This window comes from Rutilus rutilus, assembly GCF_951802725.1.
Source record: "Rutilus rutilus genome assembly, chromosome: 25".
Classification (NCBI taxonomy): domain Eukaryota; kingdom Metazoa; phylum Chordata; class Actinopteri; order Cypriniformes; family Leuciscidae; genus Rutilus; species Rutilus rutilus.
The window spans coordinates 13811541-13834662 of record NC_140229.1 but is presented as its reverse complement, the minus strand read 5'-3'; the positions used below and the strand labels follow the sequence as shown (position 1 = coordinate 13834662).

Here is a 23122-nt window from a genome sequence, read left to right as displayed (position 1 = left end):
GCACTCCCTTCCTCCTACTGTCTGTGGGTGAAAAAAAGAGGGATTTCGAGAATAATGGAACAAGGTTAGCTGGTGATTGACTGGATGCTGTTAAACTGGACTGGATTTAAGGGTACTGCGCTGGTAGCTGGCTCTGGTTCAGACACTGTTAACCAGATCAGACAAAAATAATCAGAAACACAAAAAAATAGACATAAGAGAAGAAAATAAAAATCTGTAAAACAGACTGAAAATACACATGCTCCAACACACTGAGCAGTGGAGGGTCATGTAAGTATAAAGTCAGTCTCTGATGTTCATTAGTCATTTCTTGTACAATATATATTTAAAATTGTACAATATAATATTTATAACATAAAAATAAAATAAAAAATAAAATGTATACAAAAAATATTCAAATAAATTAAAAATAAATAAAATAAGTAAGGGATAATGTAGAGCGAGGCGGTTGTAGCGCTTCGCGTCGGGGTCCTGATCAGCCTGTCAGGGTTGTATTCGCTATAACAACCGCCTCGCTCTACATTATCCCGCTTATTACATGGCTACCTACCAAATAAATCAATAATTTGACACAAAATATTGATTTAAAAAGGAGTTTATTGGTTTAAAAACGATTGTATTGCTTCCGCTAAAGAAAATAGTCCGTTCCGTCTCTACGGTTAGAATCCTGGGTCCATAGCAACACTCTGCTTTTCATGGCAACGGTGTGTTATACTTAGCAGCGGTCTGTTATCAAGAAATAATAGACCGCATTCTACATTAGAATTCAACCAAGCCATGTAATAAAGTGAAATAAAAATCTGTGACGATGGAGAAAAAAAATGTAGTACATTCATTCTACTATTCTTACACCAGCCATGGTTGACTTGTCTCTCTAGAGGTTAGAAAACTTGCACCCGATGCTTCAGAGCCTCAATATGATTGGTTCCCTACTTGATAGATAAGTGCTGACTGTATGTGTAGATATGTTCATTTGTGTTGTCTCTCTCCCATTGCCCATGATGGACAGTTAGCTGTTCGATAATGACAGCACAATACAGACAGGCTGTGATGAAAGCAGACCACCCTGTCACTGTGTGTCAAAATCTCTTGCCACATTCACACAAAAACAATCTCAGGTTCACCTTAGTCCACACCTGCCAACAGTGGAGGAATTGAGGAAGATTTATGACAATAAAAATGTCTTAGCGTCCATGAGACTCAAGAGGCACATCTTTAATTTGGAACTGTTCATGTAACTTACAACAGCGAAATTCAGATTATAGTTGATAATTCAATAAATTCAAGTAAATTTGTACTCATATCTGGACCTTTGAATCGCTTAAATTAAAAACACAGTAGAAGTCCCCCTTGAAGGTATTGTACAAGGAATTGTAGTAAGGTTGTTTTTTTTTTTGTTTTTTTTTGCCGACAGTGAGGTTTTGTTGACATTTTGTAACAAAATAAAAATTCTAGCAGTTGGGATTTGCTATATAGTACAGTATGCATACAAATAAAGTTGGAAATAATTATATATACACACACACACACACACACACACACACACACACACACACACACACACACACACACATATATATATATATATACATACATACATACATACACACACACACACACACACACACGAGTTGTCTTACACGTTTGAACGGACAAAAACACAAAAATATGGCAAAATGCCCGCTTTGTCGAGAATCCTCGGAAACACAGTCTTTAATGAGTTAAAGTCTTAAATGACCATAAAGAGTTGTGAGGCCATGGGATATGCGTCAGATCCACGTCATGTGCTTCAGATCTTAAAGTGACAACAGCCTAATACACCTGCTGCTGTCTGTCATTAAGGATAATCAAAGAAAAAAATTTTTAAATAAAGAGAAAATCCCTCACTGCTCTAGACTGAATAACTTTTGTAGCTTTAATAAGGATTCATCTATATTTAGATAAAAAAAAAAAAAAAAAAAAATACTGTCCTTATGTTGTTTTTATGTTATTCCTACATTAATTTGGAGATTAACTGTGAAATTATTATAATAAAAAATATATTAAAAACGTAATGTAAGGTGTGATTAATTGCGATTAACTACAGAAAAATGTGCTATTAATTAGTTTTTTTTTTTTTATTGACTGACAGCACTAGTTAATATACATATATCTAGTCCTTAAAATAGTCCTTGAGCAACCTAATAAGGGTGACTTCCACAAAAATATTTTATATATATATATACAGTGGGGAGAACAAGTTTTTGATACACTGCCGATTTTGCAAGTTTTCCTACTTACAAAGCATGTAGAGGTCTGTAATTTTTATCATAGGTACTCTTCAATTGTGAGAGACGGTAAAATCCAGAAAATCATATTGTATGATTTTTAACTAATTAATTTGCATTTTATTGCATGACATAAGTATTTGATCACCTACCAACCAGTAAGAATTCCGGCTCTCACAGACCTGTTAGTTTTTCTTTAAGAAGCCCTCCTGTTCTCCACTCATTACCTGTATTAACTGCACCTGTTTGAACTCGTTACCTGTATAAAAGACACCTGTCCACACACTCAATCAAACAGACTCCAACCTCTCCACAATGGCCAAGACCAGAGAGCTGTGTAAGGACATCAGGGGTAAAATTGTAGACCTGCACAAGGCTGGGTTGGGCTACAGGACAATATGCAAGCAGCTTGGTGAGAAGGCAACAACTGTTGACGCAATTATTAGAAAATGGAAGAAGTTCAAGATGACGGTCAATCTCCCTCGGTCTGGGGCACCATGCAAGATCTCACCTCGTGGGGCATCAATGATCATGAGGAAGGTGAGGGATCAGCTCAGAACTACACGGCAGGACCTGGTCAATGACCTGAAGAGAGCTGGGACCACAGTCTCGAAGAAAACCATTAGTAACACACTACGCCGTCATGGATTAAAATCCTGCAGCGCACGCAAGGTCCCCCTGCTCAAGCCAGCGCATGTCCAGGCCCGTCTGAAGTTTGCCAATGACCATCTGGATGATCCAGAGGAGGAATGGGAGAAGGTCATGTGGTCTGATGAGACAAAAATAGAGCTTTTTGGTCTAAACTCCACTCGCCGTGTTTGGAGGAAGAAGAAGGATGAGTACAACCCCAAGAACACCATCCCAACCGTGAAGCATGGAGGTGGAAACATCATTCTTTGGGGATGCTTTTCTGCAAAGGGGACAGGACGACTGCACCGTATTGAGGGGAGGATGGATGGGGCCATGTATCGCGAGATCTTGGCCAACAACCTCCTTCCCTCAGTAAGAGCATTGAAGATGGGTCGTGGCTGGGTCTTCCAGCATGACAAAGACCCAAAACACACAGCCAGGGCAACTAAGGAGTGGCTCCATAAGAAGCATCTCAAGGTCCTAGAGTGGCCTAGCCAGTCTCCAGACCTGAACCCAATAGAAAATCTTTGGAGGGAGCTGAAAGTCCGTATTGCCCAGTGACAGCCCCGAAACCTGAAGGATCTGGAGAAGGTCTGTATGGAGGAGTGGGCCAAAATCCCTGCTGCAGTGTGTGCAAACCTGGTCAAGAACTACAGGAAACGTATGATCTCTGTAATTGCAAACAAAGGTTTCTGTACCAAATATCAAGTTCTGCTTTTCTGATGTATCAAATACTTATGTCATGCAATAAAATGCACATTAATTACTTAAAAATCATACAATGTGATTTTCTGGATTTTTGTTTTAGATTCCGTCACTCGTTGAAGAGTACCTATGATAAAAATTACAGACTTCTACATGCTTTGTAAGTGGGAAAACCTGCAAAATCGGCAGTGTATCAAATACTTGTTCTTGTGATACAAATACAAATACAGTATTTGTGAATTTTCTTTGTTTCTGATTCTTTGAAATAATTAAAAAGAAAGTCACACATTTAGCTCGTGGCTGTGCTAAAAGTGTGACCGTTAATGGTAAAAACAGCTGTGGCATCTAAAGGAAGAGTGCTATCCATATAGATAAGTGTGTGTGTGTGTGTGTGTGTGTGTGTGTGTGTGTGTGTGTGTGTGTGTGTGTGTGTGTGTGTGTGTGTGTGCAGCGCTGGTCAGTTTAGACATAATAGCAAAGCAGAGAGGGACGAGTGGCAGGTTTATTGAGGTGCTGTCACCAGCCGTGTTTCAGGTCAGAGTGACTGACAGCTGATTTAGAGCAGTGCTGTTAAGCTCTAAAGCAATCATAACCACTACTGTTCTTTAGACACACTCCATATTCCTTTCCACATGCACACAATGAACTGACAGTTATAAACACACTGTTAGCCAGACAGGCAAAAACAACCTCTTCAAATGCCGGCACACTAGCACAAATGCACAATCAAATGCATTTTTCTGCCACACACAGACACACATTCTACACTCCTGTTCAAACACTTTAACTCCTGCCATGATAATAAGCTAATTATAGGTGCGGTGCAACTGCCATATCTGAATGCACGTCTCTAATAAGGAACATTTCAAATTAGAGAACGAGCGAGTGGGAGAAGAAGAGAGAGAGAGATCAGGAGTGACGAATGGAGACGGCAAAAGAACTACTAGATAATTGATGCGAGCAATTACAACTTCCATGTCGGAGCAAATTGGTCGGCATTTCTCAGCATGTAAGGGCCCCTGACCTCATTATAACAACTGTGTAGAAGAATAATCAAAATTAGCAGCGAGGTTTGAGGATCCGTGACAAACAGAGAGCGGAAAGTTTGACTCTAATGTAATCTGTTTTGACTTCAGCCACCAGAGAGCAATATCCACAGGTCAAATCTTCAGCAGAAACATGACCTCTCCGCAAAACGCTGAGGACTCTTTCCACATCCCGGAGAAATCAAATAATAACAGTAATCATTAAGAACAACATCTATATTATATGACATAAATCTTCTCCAGCGGCCATAATAACAGGGTGGAGATTGTTTTACCACATAGCGAAAGAATCCCCCAGCACAGGCAGAACTAATCATCTACAGCCACTAACCACGACGCTGGATTCAAATATGTTCACTGCAAAACAGCAAGAGGGCTAGAAATCCTTGCAAACCACTCAGAGAGTTCCAAAGTGAACACACGGGACCAAGAGAAAGAATGATTTTTCATAGCGTTGCATTTAGAGAACATTTAGATGAAGTACTGATAACACATACATAACTATAGCTGCAATGTGTTTATAGTAAAGCTGCACAATTCTGGAGACATTGAGAGTCACTTTTAAAAAAAATATTAGAGATCACAATTCTCCCACAATTCTGAATAGACACCTAAGCAAAATAATGTAATTTAGAAGTAATCTAGACACAATGTTAATAGCCAAACGTATATTTGAATGTTCCGCTGTGATCTTACTTGTCAACGGTTTCACAGACATAGCCAAATTGTTGTCATTTAGGAATAACATCGCGTGGATGTTTGAGATTGCTATTTATTAACTATTAATTGTGCAACTCTATTTCACATGGACAGTTAAAAATTATTACACTGTGCTGTGAATTTACTGTGCTGAGGATTCATGTTAAAGAACTATACCGACAAAGCTTGAATTCTGAATCTAAATTCTGATTCAGTTTCTTCACCCTCAAAATCAAGTTTGGCTCATCTATTCTGAATGATTGGGATGATTAATTTGAATTCTGTATAAAAATTATGAATCTGAATTATGCTCCTTCAACCACAAAAATCAGGCTGTCTCATCTATTCCGAATAGAACTGCCGACATAATGAATCCGAATTCTGTATATGAATTGTAAATGTAAATTCTAAATCTGAATTCTTCACTCTGAAATCTGCCGATTACACTCATCCACTCTGATACATTGCCGACAGCATTAGTCATGCAGATTCCGATCAGACATACGTGAGTGTGTGTGTGTATGAGTGTCGAGAGCACGTCTCTTTACACCATACACCTGACCCCCACACATGACAGCAAAAAAAACCCCACTAAACAGGCCAAACTGCCACCTGACCCTCAATGTAAATATTTCATTGCTCTGCCTCAGTTAAGACTGCACTGAATGATGAATGAGCAATAAAACATGTTACCCAGAAATCCTAAAGTACAGTCTCTATGGCGACCAAAGAGCAGGTAATGTCATCGCTTTCTCTCAGCCTTTCGGTCTGTTTCACTGTCTGTCTGTGCCTCTCTGTGTCAGATTAGCAGGCTGTAATGAGAGTTAAAGAGTCGCTTTAGGATGGTCCCTCTATAGGAGGGACACTGCAGTGATGATGATGTTAAATTAACTGTCATATTTAAGCCTTTTAGTTTGGTTTTGTTCGCGGCTTGGACTGACCTCATTATCGTCTCCCACTTTGTCTCTCATCAGCAAGATGGTGACGGGTAGGCAAAGACACCAAACGCACAGGGGGCACGTACGGCCGTCCCCCATTCCTCCCGGCAAACACACACACACCAAAAGAAAAGCATTAATGTGCTGTTTACTGGAATCCGGCGCCCTGTAATTGCCAATTTATTTGATAGGCAGCCGGATAATGATGGCATTTCACTCCTGCCACAGAGACTAAACACATGTGTGTTTGATTCGCCCTGTCTCTACCACACATCCCCTTCTCTCCTCTTCCCTTTGCCCTGGCCTCCAGCCACCCTGCCTGGGGAAACCGTGCCGCCATGCTGGCTTCAAACGCGGCTGAAAGGGGACCCGGGGCTTCGGAGCAAATACAGCAAGCCTGCCAATTTATCTAAGGTTTGGGGTTACTGCTGGCGAGAACAAGGCTGATGCACCATTTGTAGCTTAATGAGCTGGCAGCGCATGGGGGCAGGGGCAGGGGGAGAGAGGGAGAGGGAAGAGAGAGGGTGAGAAAAAGGAGGAAAAGAAGGGGGGCGAGCAAAATGTCCTGTGTGACCTGTTTTGACCCCAGCTTCCTCTTTGTCAAGTGAAGATCAACACCAGGCTCTTTCTCTTTTTTCATCAATGCAGTGGATAGGAGTAAGAGAGAGAAGACATCATTAGAACTCTGCCAAACAGTCTATAACGAAGAGCAAGAATTAATCCTCAAAACCCCAACTCAAGCGTACCCTCTTCTTTCATTTCACTTTTAGGAAAATTGTGTGCGTATGCAATCAAGAATATATACAAACAATAAACACTTTTACATGTCAAAAAATAATGTTTCTCTTCCTGCCTCTCCAGGGCCTGCATTTCTTACAGAAATGGGGGAGGGGTAATATTGTTCACTTTTTTATCATTTTTTTATCATTTATCTCACCCAAATGTTTGCTCACTCAATGCATTTTTGCTTTTACAATTGATGCAATTATGTGCTAAATCATATTAATATTGTTCGGAAGATACAGAAATGTAAAAAGTCAATTTGGATGCTAGATGGTCTTATGGGGTCCTTCTTGTTGCACTATAGCCTATACAGGGCACAAGGAAGTTAGATTTTAAACTTTGAATTGGCTTCAACTGGAAAACCGAAAAGTGCAGTCAGATAAAATTTTGTGTAGTTCACCAAATCTCACCAACAGGCCAAACAGATCGTCACTCTTTTTAAGGAATCAAGCCCTCATTCTGACAATGGTGTTGGCTTCTAAATCCAGCTAGATTCATTTCTATGCATAGTCTGGTTCACTGTATTAATATTTTACACTCTTAAGATGTATGTTGTGCAACCGGGGGATTACCTGTCAATTAAAGGGTATCTTCTTCTGTCATCGTCTGACTGTATAATTTTGATTTGTTGATAATAAAAAAAAAACACTTTATTAGGTGACTCTACATTATTTAAGGCTGTTGTAATCCATATATCATTGATATTGTAATGAAATAAGTTTAGTTCATAATGTTGCTCTTTTTTACCCAATATAGCATTTTGTACCAGAAGATCATACCTCGTACATGTATAAGTACAAGTACAAGTATAACACGTGTCAAAACTACACCTCACCAGCCTGCATTCATTTTAAAGGTGAACTAAGTAACTTTTTTACCTGAACTGAACAGCTTCGGAGTCATTGGAATGGTTATATTACTTATTTCGGGTTGAATGGTGGTCGTTTTGCACCCCCCTGATGCCCGTGAGCGGAAAATCCGCACTTGCAACTTTGAGCCGGCGGGCCGCCGCGTCAGGAAGTATCGCGTGATATCAGGTCTCGCGATGTAAACAATTGCTTTACGGCCAAAAGAAATCTGCTAAAATGCTGTCATTATTGCGCTCCCTCACACTGTTCGACCCCGAATGAAGAAGACGTTTTAAAGAATGTCCCATCTGCTTTGATGTCGTTGATCTACTAGCCTCTGGTGTCTGAGAATAGCCAACGAGTTTTTACAACAGTGTTGTCAAATATCTATTCCGAAGCTGTGGGGGGAGCTCTAGAGAGAAACCTGCGAGCAAAAAGCGAGAATACAGCGAAGAAATCCCGAAACTACTGAGCCCCGCTTTAAACGTGAGTGAAAGTCTTGTATCGCTATAGTGAATAAATGTTTGCAGGAAGTTCCCACATTACAAGCGGGGAACTTGCGGCAATGAGTAAAATTATGCGCAAACCTGCGCCGAAATTCAGGCCCTGCTCTCCATCTCTGTTATCTAGTAACTCTATGCTGGTATGAAGTGTTTTTTATGGTGTGACTGTGAATAAGCTGCTTCCACCATCCCCTCAGGACTAGCTCTACTTTGAGTGTGACCCTGAGAAACTGCTCAAGCAAAAAATCTCCAGCACCTTTCAGCACCTCCTGTTTAGAATTCAAAGGGTTTCAAAACATTCAGTGACAGACAAATCCACTTGCCAATGAACTTTGAGTAGACGGCACACTCATTTGATGAGAATGAAAATTCATTACTGACGGTGAATAGACTATACTTCAATCCCCCACAGCCTTACTATTATTCATGTCAAGGGTGATCACCTTATTCTTTTGCTAATATTTAAGTTATAATTATGATTATTAAATATAATAAAATAACTTATGATTGTCTCATTGACTTCATGAAATTTTACTAATTACTAAAATACTAATTATATAATGTGTTCCTTTATTTATTTATCTGGTTCAACTTGCCGTTAACTTGAGTCTTAAAGGGAGAGTTCATTTTAATTCTAATCTTCATCTCTACTGGAGTTCATGTCTAGCCTGCATCTAGATTAAAACAAAACTTTTGAGTTCCACCATAGAATAACAGCATGCATGTTTGGAACAACACACATTTTCTTTTTTGAGTGAACTATCCCTTTAAGACTCAAGTTAAAACCCATCATACACAACACATTCTGCATATCTTTGTGAGTTGTTTTTACCTGTCCAATAATCAAACTCAATCTTGTGTTTCATCTCTAACTTTATCAGTTTCCCCCCATTCCACCTGCATTTCTTCTTTTCCTATCTCCCCTTCCTTCTCCTTGCCCCCCTCTTATGCTTTATCTCTTCGGTCTTCCCTCTCTTCCCTGACGAGGGGCTGCAGGTATCATTTCAATTTCTGATGTCAACATCAAATTACTTATTTCATTTCATGCCTGGCCAAGCATCCTATAGCTACACGCAGGAGTGGTCGCGCTCAACTCGTTCTGCCGTGTCTGTTCCGACGACTTGCCTCGCCCTCCAGCTGACAGCTCTAATTATGCCCGATATCTGATAGTGCCGGCACACACTCACAAACTCACATCTCCACTGCAGGAGCCAAAGCTTGAGGTTTGAAGAGGGCCAATGCCAGACTGCCTGAGCTTTCACACGGGCCTGTGTATAAGATCCATAAACAACTGTAACATAACTTTCAGTGCAATGTAAACTGTATAGACTGCTTTCACAGGGTTGAATGCTGCTTCTAGAGGGTTAAATATGGCTGTCTGCGTGTAGGGATGCACTGACTCTGGCCGATATATGTATGAATGTATGTATGTAATATTATATATATATATATATATATATATATACAATTTCCAACTTAATATATATGTGCTTTGTGTTTTTACGGTACATCACTGATGTCCAATCATGGTCACTGCTACATTTTTCACTGTGTTCCTTTCTGTCGTCTCCACTTCTCCGGTATATAAGCACAGTCGCGCTTCAGCCTGAGTCTCCACTGAAGCTGCCAGCTGAGTAAATAGGATGTTCTTATCACCACCCGAGCACAAACACATACCAAAGCCTGCAGGCCTGAGGGTGCAGACAGTCTCCGTGCTACTCTACCTCACACCCTGACAACACAAGCACACACACACTGAGCTCAAGAACAGCTCGGCTCTTAAAACACTCCTATTGTTCCTGTTGGCACAGGGCCTTGTCTAGACCAATGGAGTGGATAAGAGAAATTGTAAAATCCTGTTTAAATATTGAACCTTGTTGTTCGTAAGAACGAGACAGATAAGAAAAGCCACCAACTGACAGATAAAAATCAGGTGTCAAGACAAGACCTACCTTAACTCAGGTATTAAACTTTTTCTTCTGGAAGCTCAAACTTTCATGCAGCATCTACACACAATAGCAATGGTAAAATTCTACACTAAATGCCAGTTCTGATACATTTTGCATATTATTTGTGACTGCTATAAATGCAGAGTTCCCACACAGATGGATTCACTGAAAAGAAGGAATTGTTAACAAATCCGAAATTCACTAAGGCAATCAAACTTCACACAAGCAATATTTAGCTGATATTTTAGCTAAATTCTTTTCCCAGTCATGGAAAACAGAATAAAAAAAAATCCATGAAAACTCTTTAAATGAGCATTATAAACTATCAGGGGTGTTGACTGAGTGTGATTTCTTGTCAGTATGGTGAGTGATGCACAGATTTGATTGGTCACTCACGTCTGTCAGTCTGTCTCTGGAGCTGCTCCGGATGGAGGGTTTGGATTCTCCACTGACGCTCTCACTGTCGCTGTCTTTGCAGTTGTTCTGGCCCGGCTTCAACTGGAAACCACAAAGACAGCAAAAAGAAACAATCAGATACAGCAAGAAGAGAAAAGGCACTAAATTAAGTTATGTATCTAAATAAATTCAATTTAGATAGAGCACAGACCAAAAAACAAACAAACGGAAGCAGCTCTGGTAAAAGGTAGCTATTGGATGTACACTACCGTTTAAAAGTCTCTTATGTGAACCAAAACTGCATTCATTTGATCAAAAACAGTAATATTGTGAAATAGGATTACAATTTAAAATAACTTTTTCCTATTTTAATATATTTCAAAATGTAATTTATTCCTCTTATGGTGAGCTGAATTTTCAGCATCATTACTCCAGTCTTCAGTTTCACATGATCCTTCAGAAATCTTTCTACTATACTGATTTGTTGCTCAAGAAACATTTGTTATTATTATCAATTAATAAATAGAAAATTCAAAAGAACAGCATTTTATTTAAATTGAGATATTTTGTAACATTATAAACTGTCACTTTTAATCAACTGAATGTGTCATTGCTGAAAGGATTAATTTCTTTCAAAAAATAAAAAAATAATAAACATAAACCGCAAATCTGACTGATCTTACTGTGCAAATCAGCCAAATACAAACTGACAACCATATTTTGCTGTTGTATGAACATAACCATTAGGATGAGTGAACATTTGGGAGATGCTAATTCGGATTGGGACATCTCTAGATTCTGTCATGATCCTTTCATGTAATTTCATCACTTTCTCTATGAATACCGTGGGCACACCGGTCTCGAGTCCCACGGAGGAGCTCCAGAAGGATAAAAGGAGGAGTGACGTCAGTGGAAGACGAGAGAGGACCAGGCCTGGACTTTGTGTTGTTTTGTTTTCGTTTTTATGTGGCAGTCATCCGTCAGAGGCTGCCGCTTGTCATTTTGTTGTTTATGTTTATTTTGTGATTAAACTTTTACTATGAACGTTCGCAAATTGTTGAAATTGTTGTAAATCTGTTGAAGATATGGCACAGAGGGTTGAACATACTGAAACTGGGTTCTATCAAATAAAGAGCAAAAAAAAATTAACGGCAAAAGCGACTCTGGCCACTGACATCTACACGGTTTTATCTGGAGAAGCCTGACTTCATATCAGACCTGTGAGAAAGAGAAATAAAAACCCACCAAACTACATCAAAAGCAGTTTTCCATTCAGTAAGCCACTCTCCCCATGCAAGAACCAGAGATTCACAGCAGGTGTCCTTTAGCACGCTAGAAATCATAAAGAATAAGAGCAGAGTGTAGAGGAGAAGGACGAGGGGGAAAGCGGGAGGAGGACATAAAATCCAAAAACATCTGAGCCCCAGTAAAGTCTGGAGAACAATGGCATACTCCTGGGACCCGGCAACTGTCATCAAGGTCTGCAATTTACGTCTTCTGAAGCTTCGCCATTCAGACGGGCTGTTTCCGTACCCCTCGCACTGCCAAAAACCCACTGCCTTCATCTCTCAGCACATGAAAACCCAGTTTTATGAGTTGGGATGAGCTGTAAATGACTGCAGTGTCACTTAATGGAAAAAGCAGAGCAGGCCACGGCACACTGGGGGGTTGTTTACCAAGATGGAGAGATAGTTTGGCCGCTCATTTCTTTTCCTATCTTTCTCTCCCAGACATTCCCTCTTTCTCGGTCTCACTCGCTCTTTCATACTTCCCCATCACGTAGAAGAATAAAAACAGATTCTTTGCGATAGTTCTTGACAAAGGCAGCGGGACGGGGGAGGGAAGAAGATGAGGGTTGGAGAATATCTCTTTTCACTGGTGCAGGCTGTGGGTTGTTAAAGGCGCACAGGCGGGATAAGGGACTGCGGGGAAGAGGGCCCTTGAGTAAAGCACATAATTAAAATGAAACTGTTCCCTTTCTGTAGCCATTAGCTATGTGAAAGGATCTCTCTCAGAGGGAGAAGCTCAGTGACTCCAGGCAGAGACGCTTGCTTCTACCAGCAGGCCACCGTGATAAGAGCCAGGCACTGCTCACAGAGAGAAAGAGACTGAGTGAGAGTTGGCAGTAACAAAAAGGAGGACAAGGGACTGTAAAGTTTGAAGTTGAGGGAGGATGGACAGGTCAACTAGGTGCATTTTTATGTATGTGTCGTTTTATTCCTGTTGAGAAGCCTTGTGCTTCAAGGTCAAATACTGTCTTTAATGTCTTTATTTATATTCAGCATTAAAAATGTAAAATCTAAAATGTAAATAAACTAATTCAATAATAAATTGGAAAATAATAAAAGGACAATGAATAATAATTACAATATCAAATGAAATACGTATGGATAAAAAATAATAATAATGTGTTATTGTATTTGAAACTATTGTAAAACTACTGTATTTAATATCAATTCCACATTTAGCTATTAAGCTTATCAGCCAATTCATCCTAATATGGATAACATTTTGTCTAAGCCACTTGTTTTCATTAGACTTATTAAAAACTTTTGTTTTAGGGCAAGGTATTGCATACAGTGAGTATTATTGTACTTGTTTATTTGTATTTGGTTTATTCAACCAACTTGCAGCATTTTTGTAATCAAAAACTTGCAACAGCTGGTGTTCCTTTTCAAGTGACTCTGGGCAGTGAGTCTGAAGACACTGGTTAAGAGCTCCAGATAAAAGTTTAAATAAACAGGTTTTAGTTCAGTATTGCTTAGTTAAGATGACAAGAAATGCATAATGGATACTGGCTGTAAACATCCCGCACATCTATAGTAATGTGATTCATTATATGGCTCTATCTGCCTGAGGAAATGTTCAACATGCATGTATAGACTTTAAAAAAGGGGGGGGGGGGGGGGGGGGGGCATGATGTCACTCAATCATTTCCATAGAACTGTGCATTACATGCTACAAGAAGTTTCATACTGAGCGTTAAAGGTTCTATAGAAGAAGAAAACACCACTAAATAAATTACTATGAGGAAGCACTTGTATTATTCTCCATGTAAATACTGTCTATGTAAAAGGATGGTGCATATTTACTTACTCTAGTTAATAATCAAATATTAACACAGATATCGAACCCAGATAAACTACCTTTAACCAGTTAAGCAGGTACATCTTTTACACGAGAACTGAAAAGCGATGTGGAGATTTGTTACTAGGTTTCCCCACTCAATTCCACTTAATGCCTCTTAAATAGCCTTTGAAAAATGAAGTACTTTTTCCTGAAGGCACGCGGGTCATTTCTTATGAGTTCTCTGAGTAATTTTTGAAGAGATTTTATTAATAGAGGTGTTAAAGAAAAAAGTGCAATGCTGGTAGCCGCGATAAATTACCATCATCAAAAAGTTCAGTGCAAATCGGGTTTCCACCCACAGTCGATAAATCAGAAAGCTGGAGCAGTCCTGTCTATAAACCTCTATGTCCACACATTGTTCATTACTCCACATTTACAGTTTAACAGGGCATCTCACTAACCCTAAAATTAGTCTGATGTCTAGACACATAAAGTGTGATATCTATTGTGTTCATTTTTATTGTTCCTATGCTCTTTCTGGCACTACTCAGCTCGGTTTTGGCATATGATCGTTACCTACTGCTGCTCGCTAGATTAACTGTCATAACAAACGTAATGCAGTTTCTTGTAAAAATGATCGTTCTTTGGAAAGCAAGCATCTCCCATATGTACACGCCTGTGAGTGTGTGTACATAATAATGTTGTTTAGGAGTGTGTATGTGTGCATATGGGCGTCTGTGGGTTTTCACAGTCTTGCTTGTGCAATCATAATGACGTTAATGAAGACTGACAGTTCCACCAGGTTGCACCATAAGGATAAACTCCTTTAACAACCCTGAGAGCAGAGCCTTGGTAAAGATTCCCCCTCCAGGAAGATAACAAACAGATGGTTTTCATATTCCAGCAACTAATTCCTCAACAATTAAAAACACAGTAAGACATTAGCATCTAATGAAACATTTAAACTACCAGTAAGTGCATCTGCCATTAATTTCAACACAGTAAGTTCTTGTTTTGCCTCAATCTGTTCCCTGTTAGGGCTGATTTCTCCCTCCCCCCTGTCTGAGTTTACTGAAGTATAGAATTAACAACTGTTTTCAATAAGCAGTCAGCATGATTCCCTGGCACAAAAGCCTCCACGCTATTAAAAATTAATTTATGCTGCCAAGGCTTTGATGTGAGGCAGTAATGGAAAGAGCTTCTCGTTTTGCCTTCCTCATAAAAAGGTCAAAGAGACCTGTGCGCGTTAACCTGGCTCTTGCAATCGCCCGCAAAAAGAAAGTCAGCCGTCAATGGTCGTTTTATAGATAGCACAGTTTTATAGCGCTGTAATCACATTGCACTTAGCGAGTCCGTCTGAGAGAAAACCTCCATGAAGGTAGTTTGTTTCCAACGGGGCATACGGAGGCCAAGCGTAACAGCTTTTGACTGAATTATACTGATAGAAAGTCACATTAATTCACACCAGCTCTTTGTGAACAACTTCAGCAATACAACAAGACTTTTTATTTTGAATTTACTGCAATTTCGCCCTGGCACCCGCACTGAAGCTATGCATCCATTACAAGCGCTGTTACAACAGTCCGTAAGTCTAAATGTATTTTATAGGGATTGTCTCAAAGACATAGCACACAATAGCTTTGAGTTTCCATATAACAGACAGTTTTAATGGCCCTTTAAATTTGAAAGTGGGAGTGGTGGATTTCAATGGCACTACTGGAGAATGGTGCCTTAATCTGAAATAATACTGACATACATTAAGAGCTTGCTTGTAAAAGCCATATTAGTTTATTCTGAGATGGAAGCACTTGTAAAGAGGCGAGAGCTTAGATGAGCATCCTTGCAAAGTTATCAACAGCGTGATGGCATAAGGAGATGTTGTGTTTTGCTATGCATATTCGAAAGCAAAGAACCCATTGGAAGAACAAAACAGTACAGTTTCTGTAAAAATTCACTGACGGTTCCTCAGAGGTAGAAACAAAGCTCAAATAATGGGATAAGCATCCTTTGAAAGGCTCCGACTAGACTCTTAAAATGGCTTTTGAAGCTTTTACAGGATTATCGTTAGCACATGTAGTCAATTACTTCCTTTGCCCACTTGCTGAAAAGTGCTTGCCGGTGTTATGATAAAATTTTACAAGTCTATTGAACTATTCCCACAGGCTCGGCCCACAACCCGATGCAGTCAAACACAAAGACTGACTCCACCACATTGGCCTTTTAAACGGCGCCGTTCGCAAACCCCAATACTCTTTTCATCTAAAATCCTACTTTGAACAGCTCGGCTGACCCTTCACTTCCAGTGGAAGCCCGAGGGATTCTGTTGCTATCGGCTTCTGTTCTTCCTTAGTTACGCACTACAGCAGCTGTGCAGCTTGACAGTAATAAAACCTGGAACAATTTACCAGCTTTTATTGTTCTTCTGCGGGTTTCAGCACAGCTAACCTGTCCTCCAAGGAGCCGAAAGAGAGAGTGAGAATCCCACTAGAGCGCCAATGAAAGAGGATCTCATTTACCTAAAAGCGCTTATAAATTTTTAATTTGCTTTAACAAGTAAATTAACAAGTCCCTCATTCGGGAAGTTTTATGGCTGCCTGCCACTGAGGGACAGCCATGAAAGTTTTATAGATAATCCACTAGTGTGCTTGGCTGCTTATAATAAATTGTCTATTTCCTGCTGTAGAGTCAAATCCCTCAGTTTCCAATGACTACACTTTAAATATCTCCCTCTCTGCTTTCTTTTCAGTGCAATATAACGCCTGTTTTAACACTGGCGCAGACGGCGGCCCGTAGAGGGAGAATTATACTGTTACACGTGGAGGTGAGGAGGGTCTGGTCTATATAAGTCAACATTGGCTTACATTCCGAAGACAATGCTTACCACCGTACCCTCCGTGATTGGCTGACAAGATACAATTATGTCATCATTTACTCACTCTCATGTCATTGTAAACCTGCATGATTTACTTTCTTCTGTGAAACACAAAAGAAGATATTTTGAAGAATGTTTCAAAAGGATTACATTTTATCACATTTTATCGATTTGAATTACCCATCAACTGTAGCACTCAACCTCTTATATTGGGGGGCACAATTAATTGAAATAAAACTGAAATCACAATATGGGAGTGCGATTAAATCGAAGAGCTGCAATTTAATAAAATACATGCGCTGCATGTTTCAGAGTGAAGCACAGCATTGTGTTCTTTTACACATGCGCAGCTCATGATCCAGAATTTTCAGTATCTCTGAAAAGGGTTTGTAGTAAATGCTTCTCCACACGAATTCATCATTGCATCTGCTTTGAGTTTGGGTCACTTATAAAGTGCATTTGGGAACGCAACGTTTTATAGAATGCGAGATAGATAATCCACTAGTGTGCTTGGCTGCTTATAATAAATTGTCCATTTCCTGCTGCAGAGTCAAATCCCTCAGTTTCCAATGACTACACTCTCTGCTTTCTTTTCAGTGCAATATAACTATATAAAAGGGATAATTATACTGTTACATATGGAGGTGAGGAGGGTCTGTAATAATTATTATTTGTATTATTATTGTAGTCTTATATATATAATTACAGAAATAACATTTTGGGCACAGTAAAAAAAAAAAATATATATCACATTTAAAATGGCTCTTTTTAGACCTTTGTGATTCAGAAGAATCACAATTCCCTACTCTCATGGCATATTGCTCTACAATACGTCTGTATATAGGTCACAACACACAGAGGTCTTGACTCTGTTCCCAATTAGTGAATTAAAAGGCCCTGCATGAGCTCCCTGGACCTCCATCTGAGCGTTCTGGTTTTCTGGCAGCCGGCAGTAGTTGGATACAGCTGTGAGCAGTTAACCTGAGTGAGCTTACCCCAACGACAACAGCGCTTGACAGAAGGATGCAGGGGCCATCATAGCTGGTGCGGCACGGCTGCAAATGTTCCGTCATTGCTTGGACAGCCACTGAGTCACCCCGCCAACCCGATCGGCCCCGCTATGACCTCCTCAGCTCTGAGGGCCAGGGCTCTTAACCGCCGCAGACAAGCTGCCTGTATCGCATCCGATCTAAAGTAACAGCCTGTCAACAGGGATCAGAGCTCGGGTCAGGCTAAAAGGCCTGCGTGGCTGTTTATTTAGGCTAACATTACGCCTGAGTACGTACTGCAGCGTGCTTCCACTCGCACATTGTCATGCTTAAACTAGATCACCCTGTCCTCGCAAAGACACTGGGTTATATTCGCCGCCTTTCTCCGTCAGCGCTCCAATCGACATCTACATTCCCCCAAAGCCTCAATTCTGTAGGTGACATCACATCCTAAATGTCAGCAGAAACAATTTTGCAGGAATATTGCAGCTTTCATCAGCGTCTCTCGTTCCCCAAGGTGCGATTGCCATGGAAACGCTGCGGGCCCCCCTCTTTGCGGTTGCTAAGCTCAAGTGACATGCGACGACCTTCAGTGACCTTGTCAGGAGCTGCTGTCGTGATGGCATAAGGGATCTTAACTGACGATTACCATTAGCTTTAACCTGCCTTTTATTCCACCTGTGTGAGAATGCGACGCTTTTAGGAAGCAAGAGAGAGGCTGCGTCTCTCAACAGAGGCCTGAGGGTAAATGAACCTTGAAGGAAGGGAAAAAAAGAGAGAGACAAAAGAGAGGTAGAGGTGGACAGGGAGTAAAAACAGTGCAGAGTGCAGTTTAAACCTCATAACTCACACAAAGAGCCACGTTTACTCACTTCAGCTGCTGCCTCGAGGACAAACCTGAGGACGCATTTATATGGATATAAAACTTAGTGATGTACAATGACATTATAGACAAATCAATATGCTTTTAACATCCATCCTCTGCTTGTGCTCAGCACTACTCCAGTTCCACTCCTACAAATGGCTCTATAATGTGCTGCTCCTGCATACTGATATATGGGGACAATTCCCAGATTTAATAATGAACTGAAGAGCAGAGGAGGGAAGTGAGATATTACGAGCGACCGGAGACTTCAATTCTCTTAGATCATATCTGAACAGCTAGTCATGGTGCACAGAATGACAATAAAAGATGAGGTCGTCAGTCTGTGAACACCACACATGTACAGAACAAGTCAAGGAATCCGTTTACCTGAACCCGATTAGACCATTTATTGGGATGTGTTTACATAAGATGCGTTTTTACTATGTAAACTATCTAGCAACTATAACACATAATCCTTTTAGCATACTAATTAAAGCACCATCATAAATATCAAAACTGCATAAAATAAATAAATACATAAGATTAAATAAGACAAATACAGATACAACAAGAAACTAATATAAAAAACTAAATAGTAGTGCTGTCAATCGATTAAAAATTTAACTAATTAATCACACATTTTTCTGTAATTAATCGCAATTAATCACACCTAACGTTAAAGTTGTGTGCGCATGAGTCGTGTGTGTGTCACACAGACAGGAGATTCACATGTAACGCTAGCCAAAGAACGATGGGGAAAACGGCTGCTGCGTTAAATGCGTTAAAAAAAAAATCCTCGTTAAACTGAACAAATTAAACGCAAGCGTTAACACGTTAATTTCGACAGCCCTAATCAACAAAATGAGGAAATAAGAATAAAAAAAGGGAAACTGAGAATAAATAAATAAATCTAGTCAGTCGGTGGACGACTAGATGACTATCTTGACCCATCCCTAACAGAATGACACTCAAGAGATAAATACAACTTGGCTGATATGAAGCAAATGAACAAGGTCTTGGAAGCTAAGCAGATACTTCCCAGAATGCAGCAGATACATAGAGGGCAGGCTGTCACAGAGAAGCCAGAGAATTTAAGCTAGCAGGCCAAGTGCTTATCACTACATAACATTTCATCAAAGAAATTTGTGTGCAATTAATTACATTCCCAGGCCTCCACGATCCGGCTGTAGTTGTTACTCGGCTATCGGCTTTCAGGGCTCGCCATCTCACTAAGCCTCGCTCACGGTGCCAAGTCACATCCCCCAACACCAGCCAGCCTCAATAAAAGAGAACGAAAAAAAAAATCCCCTCTCTTCTCAGCTTGCAGGGGCTCTCATTTCTCTTTTTTATTGCCATTTATTTTCCTCTAGGAATTCACTGCCAGTATATTGGCAAGCCTTCCAGTAGATGGAAGCAATGAAATTTAGCGCGGACACTTAACACCGGGTCAAGCCATGCGCGCGGCTCATGTGTGGCGGTAATATGATAAACAGGGGTATCTAGTGTGGTAGAGACCACTTTTATTTTTTGTCCGTCTGTCTATGATGAAAGTGACAGGTAGAATGTGCGGCACTGGTGTGGAATGCTGTTTATTTTTTTGGTTTCTATATTTATACATTTTATATGGCCTATTTACATCTGTGGATGTAAACAGGTCAGAACCGGAGTGTCACCTTACAGCCCATGCGGACGTGGAAAAATCTCTAAATGAGCATTAGCATGCTAAACAAACCAACAAAAAATGGCTAACAGAGACTTTAAGTGCTTCCACTCTATTATTAGACAGACAACAAATAGAACACGACACAGCTTGAAACAAACTGGTGATTTATTACACAAGTCATGTTGCAACAAAGTATCCTACTGCTGGCCTAGTGATTGGGAGCTGAATTTGTGAGTCTTTTCAAATGATGTTTCCCTCCATCATTCCATCACAACGTTTACATCCGCACCAATAATGGGATTTTTTACAACAAGAGTAAGGACTTAATCACAGTAAGATTTTTACACGACACCAGCAAAACTCCAGTTTACGTGACATTTTCATTATTCAAATTATTCACCAAGAAGTGTGGTTATTTTTACCGCCATTCTTCACATACCCCTAATCATAGCACAAATGATGAACTCACATACAGTAGGTGTGTTACTGGCCACTGTTTAAATCCACTTGCATCCATCCGTCAAATGCAAAACACATTTCTATGGACGTATTGGATATTATCGGCTCTTCATGTATTTGCACTGGTATAATATAAGGAGAAAAAACATTTAGAATACAACAGTATTGTGTGCCCAGACTATTAAACAGTTTGTCTGTTTAGGTCTAAACCCTTTTAACCCCTGCTGCTAACACTCAATTGACTAACACAATAACATTGACATATACAATCACAATGCCATAAAACAAGACAACAGCAAGGGATCTGATAGTAAATAATGGTGTTTGATGTGTAAAAGCACAGGTTAAGTACATGAACCACTGATATGAAAACATAAAACATATTCATACTGCTAGCGGAAACTACGTAAGACACTGCTATGACACCTGGCAAAACAAACGCCAATTATTTTTCTCTGGTGTAAGGATGATATTAACCTCATTTGCATCGCATTTAACTTGTCATGTTACATCTTTCCAAGTCAAAGAATGTTTAGTAGGTAACGACTACTAAATAAAGTAACGACTTGAACTGAATCATCAAAGTAGCCAAAACATGTGACCTAAGTTACACAGCCAAAGTTTAAGCAGCATCGAAAGTTAAGACATTTTGATAAAAGGTCATGAAACCAACACTAATGTCATGTGATTTTCTTTCCCGTCATTCTTGCATTGTTTAAACAAAAGATTGCACTTAAAAACAACATCATATCATGATATTATTTATAAATCATGTGCGCGCAGATTCTGTGGTTTGGACTTTATTATGGGAAAACATGCATGATGTAAATTATGCATGAGGCCTTGATCTGTTTTGATGAAAAATTCTCTAAGCGTTATACACACCATTAGTTTCTTCAGGTGCTGGTTTTCATTTTTCAGAGTTGCCTGTAAAGATAAAGTATATAGCCTCCCTTCATGACACCTAGGATCTGGGTGGGCCATTCTGGGAATGCGGGACACAGGTGATCAGTGTGCGTTTCGGAGTATACGATTTACACTGTGTTTAAAATAGCTTCCTGCTCTCATAGACCTGTCACCACCTACATCACATGGGAGAGAAAACCAGGGCTGGGGACAAACCGTCCCACCAGTGTCAGCCACAAATTACAGCATTCCCAGGAGAAGTTCTGGCCTCGGCCCCGTTTCTTCTTGCTTCATGATGCTGCTATTTTGTGCCAAATTAATAATAATAGTGTGAAACTATAACCAGATTGAAATATAATTTTTGTATTTGTTCAGCCTCTGGCACAAGTTCATCTTAAACAAGGCTGTTATCGTCCATCTTTTTAAAGCGGCTTAAGGCTGTTTGACCTTCTCAGCCATGCATGGCATCTCTCTGTTTGTGTTTAGGTCTGCACTTCCTTTAGCAAGTAATGGACTTCCTTCAGAGCATAAATCACAGTCATATGCTTTTTTCAATCTCATGTTTCCTCCATGCGTCTAGGCATGTTTTTCCTACACATACACACAATTTCCAACATATATTTGAATTAGATTGCTTTTATTGATTTTAATTTACTGTTAAAGTTTTAGTAATTTTGTTATGTGTTTTTGTCATGTTTTTTTAAACATGTCTATAACGTTATTTTTAATTAAGTTTTAGTTTTTTAGTTTTAGTTTATTTAGAGTTATTTTTGTAGTTCACATTAAACTAAATGGAAATGAGAAATGTTGCCTTGGAATATAGCTGATTACTAGCTGATTATCCTTACATATAATATGATTGTGTCTTATGTAAACACCCCCCAATAAACACGGCCAATCAGGGTCAGGTGAACTCGAAACCATAATATCTAGCAATTAGTGGACTAGTCATTTAAGCAACCCACTGAATAGTTGATTTGAAAACGTAAATTGTGCACACCTATAGTCTACCTCTGTCAGAAAATCTAGCTAATTTCCTTTTTTTTTTTTCAGCCAAACGCTTCCATTGCTTTGCCAGACAACGGCATCCTTCATCGTCTCTGTCTGGCCATTATGGCTTTTCTTTTTTTTTCTTTACATGCTCTTAGGGCCACAAATGTCAACCAGAGGAAGGCAATTATGAGACTAAAATTACTTCCTTACTGTTATCAATCCACTCTGTGGGCCAGGGGACTGGTTAAAAGCTACCATGTAATGGGGCTCAGTTAGACTTTTCTCCTGGGCCTCCGCCAAAGGCTGCTAACCTTGCTATTAAAGGCCTCGACAAGCTTTGTCAATGCAATCTTCCGAATGCTTTGAGTGACAAGTGATCGATACTCTCTACTCTCTGGGGTCATCGGTGGTGACAGAGCCCTAAGTAATAACACAACCCTGGCTGCCTCCTCCAACTTAAACGCTTCCCCTGACACAATATTTCTTTTTTGTCTCCGAGCTCGCGAGCTAAATTTTCGTGCCAATCGAAAAAGGGAGGATGG

General features: G+C 39.9%; 1 protein-coding gene across 1 annotated transcript in view; it reads right to left on the bottom strand.

Annotated features, from left to right (window-relative positions):
• The window catches only part of auts2a (activator of transcription and developmental regulator AUTS2 a), a 339725-nt gene that overhangs the window by 190020 nt on the left and 126583 nt on the right, over positions 1-23122 (bottom strand). The window contains 1 exon segment of the mRNA XM_084400016.1: positions 10765-10866. Coding sequence (XP_084256142.1) covers positions 10765-10866 — 102 coding nt within the window.